The sequence below is a fragment of the Bufo gargarizans genome, chromosome 3 (genome assembly GCF_014858855.1).
Source record: "Bufo gargarizans isolate SCDJY-AF-19 chromosome 3, ASM1485885v1, whole genome shotgun sequence".
Taxonomy (NCBI): domain Eukaryota; kingdom Metazoa; phylum Chordata; class Amphibia; order Anura; family Bufonidae; genus Bufo; species Bufo gargarizans.
This window is the reverse complement of record NC_058082.1, coordinates 480,898,821-480,905,947: the sequence shown is the minus strand read 5'-3', so window position 1 is coordinate 480,905,947 and position 7,127 is coordinate 480,898,821. Positions and strand designations below refer to the sequence as shown.

The 7,127-nt window shown below is 44.8% G+C and overlaps 1 protein-coding gene across 1 annotated transcript in view; it reads right to left on the bottom strand.

Moving 5' to 3' along the window:
* Window positions 1-6,467: 6,467 nt before the first annotated feature.
* NEK8 (NIMA related kinase 8) overlaps window positions 6,468-7,127 on the bottom strand; it is a 112,042-nt gene continuing 111,382 nt past the window's right edge. The window contains exon 15 of the mRNA XM_044287123.1: window positions 6,468-7,001. Coding sequence (XP_044143058.1) covers window positions 6,976-7,001 — 26 coding nt within the window. The 3' untranslated portion in view covers window positions 6,468-6,975. The remainder of the gene's footprint in view (window positions 7,002-7,127) is intronic.

The window sequence follows — 7,127 nt, the reverse complement described above, 5'->3', positions numbered from 1 at the left end:
ATGTTAATTAGGTTCTGAAGGTGCCCAGGGGCGGCGTTAATGCGGCTGGTGCCCAGGTCCCTCGGCGCTTTGCTTACCAAACTCCTCCTCCTCCTTTCACCCGCCCTGGTTGAATCTGATTACCTCCTCCTCCCCGTTGGAAATCCCGTGTCTCCGCCGGCTGGATTGGGTTGCTGGCACCTGCACATTCAAAGTCCCTGTTGGTTTGCCCATAATGGGCAATGCAGTGCGCACGTGCCAGGAATGTGTGGCGCGTCGGGGATGTGGGATTTCAGACAGAGAGGAGGAGGTAATCAGATTAAACAAGGGCGGGCCAGAGGGGTGAAAGAGGAGGGGTTTGGTAAGCAAAGCGCCGAGGGGTCTGGGCACCAGCCGCATGAACGCCACCCCTGGGCACATTCAGAACCTAATTACCATATGGTATAAAAGTGTTTTTTGGAGCAAATCGGCAGAGGACTCCAATATGAAGGGTACCATAGTAATCTGGGGAAAGTAATGGAGAACCTGATCTGAGTGGTCTGTAATGGTCATATTCGGTGAAAGACTCCCTTTAAAGGTACCATATATTGTGGTATCAGGCACACAAAACACTGTAAGGGCTCAGTAGGGTCAGCAAGTTAAAAACCTAAGTTCCGCCCCCCAACATGTTTCGCCAGCTAATCTGGCTTCATCAGGGGTATCGGGCAGACTAGTTAGTTAGCCGAGTCGGCAATAGTGTTTAAGTGACACAATATACAGTATACGTCTAAACTGTGCCACACAATGTACAGCATGGATGTCAAACTCATGGCCCTCCAGATGTTGCAAAACTACAACTCCCATCATTCCCTGATAGCTGTAGTATGCCCAGGCATGATGGGAGTTGTAGTTTTGCAACAGCTGGAGGGCCACGAGTTTGACATCCCTGATGTACAGTATACCTCTACACTGTGGAGTCTGTTCTATAAGCACCCTTGTTCTGTGGCGGCGGACAGAAAAAATTCAGGAAGTGCCCCTCCCGAGACCAGGCTCTGGATCCGCCACTGGTCTGGACCGCTCACAGGAGTGTACATTTCTTCTAAACTGTAATCCGTATCTTCTGACCTGCAGAAATCAGCACTCGCTTGGTAACAACTAACGTGCAGTGCCTGTAGACTGTAGCCTGGCCCTGTTACCGAAGCTAGTCGAGTGGTGTAAGGTTAAGGTACTAGTAGAGATGAGGGTCAGCTTAATCCTGATTTAAAGTTAAAGTTACTGCAGGATATGGATTACAGTTTAGAAATGTCAAATGTACACTCCTGCAAGAATACAGCGGCTCACCCCATCACCGTATGGATAAGGTGCTCACCCTCAGGACCTCAGGAAACAAGAGGAGGTGTAAGCAATATGAAGGGGCACACTCAGAAGGGAAACACAAGATAGTAACGAATAATGGACTTTATTAGTCTAAAAACAAACCCCTAAAAAATATCTAAAAACATACATGTAGACACACATATACCTATGCAAATGATGTCAAACTACAATAGGGAGGAATTCTTATGGGTGTATTGAAGTCCCAAAATTCTGTGTATACAACAGCGTGCCAGCAATGTCCTATAAATATACGTGGATAAACGTGGATACTACTCGTATACCGAAACCACAGTGCACAATGTTTATGCTGCGCTGGATTCCGTAGCGTGTAAGAGACACAACTGGTACCAAGTGTCAGCTAAATCCAAAGTGTTCACTCCACAGTGTAATTGATTATATATAACTTATGATTGCTGCATAGATTCTGTAATGCTTGCAAACGAGCGCGGTCTTACCCCTCTTCACTGCTCTCCGCAGCGTTGTATCCAGGCGGCCGTGCACTCACAGCGTGCTACATGATGTGCTGGCCGTACGTGGCGTCCCACGTAACCTGGTTGTCCGGGGGACCGAGTAGACGCTTTAATGACGTCACTGTTTGGCGACTGCTCTTCCAGCTTTTGGATTACTCTTCCAGCTTTTGGATTCAAGCAGGTTTTCTTACTTTATTTCTTATTTCTTTTGGTTCAGGCTTCTAAGCGTACTTGTGTAAATGTATCGTTGTTATAGCTGCCCCCCCTACTTTTGTCCTGGCCCCCAGTGTGCCCCCCCAAAATTTGAAAGCTAGAGACGCCACTGATCTCAGGTGGCACGGGACCTAACGCTAACCTACCTGTGCCGTATGGGCAGTACCAGGGGCCAGTGGGCGAATTACAGGAGGGTAAGGTCCGACTCATAGCAAACAGCTCCCCCATTACCTCCAGTGTGAAACCACACATACAATGGGAGGAGGGAGGAGGCTGTGAGTCCCACCCAAGGCTGACTGATATGATGCAGGCCTCACGGGGTTGAGCATTTCCTACTTTTTGAGACCACGTTATAATGTGCAGTGAACCAACAATTCTCTAATAAATGCTGGATTTAATATGAACATGGGCCAGAAACATGGAACCTTGTGAGATCTCAGCTGTGATGTGAACAGATTTTACACTCAACATTATGAACACACGACTCATTTTCTGCAGTTCACTGCTTTTCCACTTGTTCTATTCTTATGGAATGGTTTCGGGAAGCAAATGAGCAACATCTCAGGAGGCTAAGCAAGAGGAAGGTCAACTGAGGCAGCAAATAATCACCAACCAACCATGATCATGCATATGAATATTTATTTTCTTCATAGAATAAATACCAGTATTTACATACAATAAAAGGACAAGATACAAGTTGATAAATATTACAAAGAAATGGAAATGTATTGCGGAAAATTAATTTATATCACTTCATAAAAATGACCTTCCCTTGTTAATATTCTTTAATCTGTGTGATGAAGGTTACATAAAAAAACATGATGTAGCATCTCTTAGGCCCTGTTTGCGTCTGGCCTCCACTAAGCATATCTGCTGGCAAAAGCCCCTGACGTAATTGTGTCTATAGGGTTGATTAACCCAATGGAGATACTATGTGCTAGTATACCACAAAAAAAGTGAAGGGGGGTATATGGAATAGTGTAGTGGACTGTGCTATTCCATGCAACAATTTTTATTTTTTTTTAAGAGAAAACACTTACCAGTCCTCATCCCTGGCTGCTTTCACTGGATCTTAAGTGGCTTGGAGGAGTGATGGCTGCGGCCAAACACTGGCCTCAAAGGTCACATATGCTAGAACGGCATGTCACTGCTAGTGACGTGTAGTCATGTGCTATTTTAGCACGTGACTGGACACAGGACCATGCCACTTAAAGGGGTTGTCCAGGTTCAGAGCTGAACCCGGACATACCCTTATTTTCACCCCGGCAGCCCCCCTGAGCCTAGCATCGGAGCATCTGATGCTCCGATGCGCTCCCGTGCCCTGCGCTAGATCGCGCAGGGCACAGGCCCTTGTGTTTTCAATAACACACTGCCGGGCGGTAACTTCCGCCCAGCAGTGTGTTCGGTGACGTCACCGGCTCTGAGGGGCGGGCTTTAGCTCTGCCCTAGCCGTTTTACTGGCTAGGGCAGAGCCAAATCCCGCCCATCAGTGCCGGTGACGTCACCGGGGTTCCTGTCAGCCCCATAGAGAGCCCGGTACGTCACCGGAACTCAGAAAAATGCCTTTGCCCTGTGCAATTTAGCGCAGGGCAAAGGAGAGCATCGGAGCATGAACTGCTCCGATGCTCATGTCAGGGGGGCTGCCGGGGTGAAAATGGAGGGCTGTCCAGGTTCAGCTCTGAACCTGGACAACCCCTTTAAGGTCTGACCTAATGTAGCAGAGAACGGGGCCGTGGTAGACAGGTGTTTTTTATTTATTTATTGGACACAGGTTGCAACAAGGATTGGGTTGGTCTGCTCTTAGGCCAGAGAAACCCCTTAACAGTGGGAACTGATTAGCGATATATTCCACTTTCTGACTATAAAGTGGAATATATAACAGACCACCATAGAAGGTGTATGTAGGCACCTTTCCTCAGCATATATGTCAAATGGAGGCCATTGACATGGCCTTACTTGCCTCCCATTACAGTGTATGGCAGGGTTCCAGCACAGATTATTACAAAAAGGTTGTGCAATCACCTAATAAACCATGTGGTAAAATAGCGGTAAGCCATTCAATTGAAAGCTACTAGTCCAAACCCCCAAACATTTTTAAGGTATTGAGGTAGATAAGCAGCTATCAGCACCATTTATCTTGGAGGCAACAACAGAATTTGCTGGGTTTACACTTACTGATCGTTAGACAGATCATCGAGAACAAACATTTGTACAAACGTTCGTTCCAGATAATCTGCCGGTGTAAAGGTACCGCCAATCACCCGAAACGCTCGTTCATTGGGTGAAACAGCCGGTCATGAGAAAACCTCAAAAATCGTGCTCTGTGAACAATGATTCTGTATGGTGATGTAATTGCAGTGCTTCACCTCCACTGAGGAGCAGGCGTTTATCTGGAAGTAAGTCTTCCTTCCCAATAATCGGCTGCTCCATCGGGCGTATAAAAATAATCCCTTAGAATCTTTGTTTCCCCATAGACAGTAGATTTTAGGCAAACGCTAAACAGTTCTGATCTGACCTTGACCCAAAACATGAGTGACATGAGTGTTCAAGCAAGTTAGCAATGCCTAAGAACTTAAAAGGGTCTCACTTCAGCAAATAGCAAGTTAATACAAGGCATTTACTAATGTCTTGTGATTGTCCATATTGTCTCCTTTGCTGGCTTGTTTCATTTTTCCATCACATTATACACTGCTTGTATCCAGGGGTCTCGACCACCTTGTAATCCAGCAGCAGTGGTTGTGCTTGCAGCCTCCCTCCCCAAAAATTATTTCAAACATTAAAAGTCAATTTACTAAAAATTGCACCAGTTAAAAGGCTGTGTCAAGACTTCTGCCTCAACCTGTATGTCTGTATTAGGTCTTAATAAGCCCTATAGCTGGCGGTGGATCGCTGGAGTTATGAAGAGGCAACGGCCTCTACATAACTTCAGCGTATCCACCACCGATTCTAAATGTAAGACATCTTTCCTTGCTGGCTTACATTTAGACAATTTTCTACACCTAAAACAGTTGTAGAAAATGATGAATAAAATGGGCCTACCAGCCCGGCCCCTTCCCACACCACGCCAACTTTTCTAGACCTGGCGTGAGAGGGAAATAAGTTACAGATTCTGCCGCACCATGGTGTGTGACAGAGTCTGCGCCAGATATACGCCACAAAAGTATATATATATATATATATATATACACACAGTCAGGTCCATAAATATAACTGCTTTAACTGCAGACTGTCGGCTTTAATTTGAGGGTATTTACATCCAAATCAGGTGAACAGTTTGCATATGTGCCATCATTAGGCTGAAAAAACACAACAAACCCATCAGAGAGATAGCAAAAACATTAGGCATGGCCAAAACAACTGTTTGGAACATTCTTAAAAAGAAGGAACGCACCGGTGCTCAGCAGCACCAAAAGACCCGGAAGACCACGGAAAACAACTGTGGTGGATGACTGAAGAATAATTTCCCTGGTGAAGAAAACACCCTTTACAACAGTTGGCCAGATCAAGAACACTCACCAGGAGGTAGGTGTATGTGTGTCAAAGTCAACAATCAAGAGAAGACTTCACCAGAGTGATTACAGAGGGTTCACCGCGAGATGTAAACCATTGGTGAGCCTCAAAAACAGGAAGGCCAGATTAGAGTTTGCCAAACGACATCTAAAAAAGCCTTCACAGTTCTGGAACAACATCCTGTGGACAGATGAGACCAAGATCAACTTGTACCAGAGTGATGGGAAGAGAAGAGTATAGAGAAGGAAAGGAAAAGCTCATGATCCTAAGCATACTACCTCATCAGTGAAGCATGGTGGTGGTAGTGTCATGGTGTGGGCATGTATGGCTGCCTATGGAACTGGTTCTCTTGTATTTATTGATGATGTGACTGCTAACAAAAGCAGCAGGATGAATTCTGAAGTGTTTCGGGCAATATTATCTGCTCATATTCAGCCAAATGCTTCAGAACTCATTGGACGGCGCTTAACAGCGCAGATGGACAAACATACGCAAAAGCAACCAAAGAGTTTTTTTAAGGGAAAGAAGTGGAATGTTATGCAATGGCCGAGTCAATCACCTGACCTGAATCCGATTGAGCATGCATTTCACTTGCTGAAGACAAAACTGAAGGGAAAATTCCCCAAGAACAAGCAGGAACTGAAGACAGTTGCAGTAGAGGCCTGGCAGAGCATCACCAGGGATGAAACCCAGCGTCTGGTGATGTCTATGCGTTCCAGACTTAAGGCTGTAATTGACTGCAAAGGATTTGCAACCAAGTATTAAAAAGTGAAAGTTTTATTTATGATTAGTATTCTGTCCCATTACTTTTGGTCCCCTAACAAGTGGGAGGCACATATGCAAACTGTTGTAATTCCTACACCGTTCACCTGATTTGGATGTAAATACCCTCAAATTAAAGCGGACAGTCTGCAGTTAAAGGACATCTTGTTCGTTTCATTTCAAATCCATTGTGGTGGTGTATATAGCCAAAAATTTTAGAATTGTGTCGATGTCCCAATATTTATGGACCTGACTGTATATATACATACTGCGCCTAATTGGTGAATAAAGCATGTCACTTTACTGGAAGTGCCTCGGTATCCCCTTTTTTTTGCTATATATACACACACTGTATATAAATATATATATATATATATATATATATATATGTGTGAGTGTATGTGTATACATATATATGTACTGCCTTCCCATGTTTGTGTTGTAAAAATTGGTAAAAGAGCAATCAGGCTCATAAGCGCCGGTTATTTTATAGAGATCTACAGAAATGTCTGTACCTTACGCTAGCTTATTGTCCCTACCATAGGGTTTGGCTGAATCCTGTAGTAACAAGCTGGTTACTGTGTACACCCTGAATATATCGTCAGGAAGAGAATATAAAGTACCACAGGCAGGATGCTTATTGCGGTGGTCCACCCGGACTCATGGCTCTTTTGACGTTCTTCTCTCACACAGAAACATCTTCAATGCCGGCTAGAAGTGGAATAGAAACAAGCGGTTACTTGGTTAGTAACTTGGAGGAGGTATTTCCCACTGTGACTTCAGTAATGGATACTGATATCTCTAACAAGTAGACTGAAAGGTTGATCATCCCTTGTA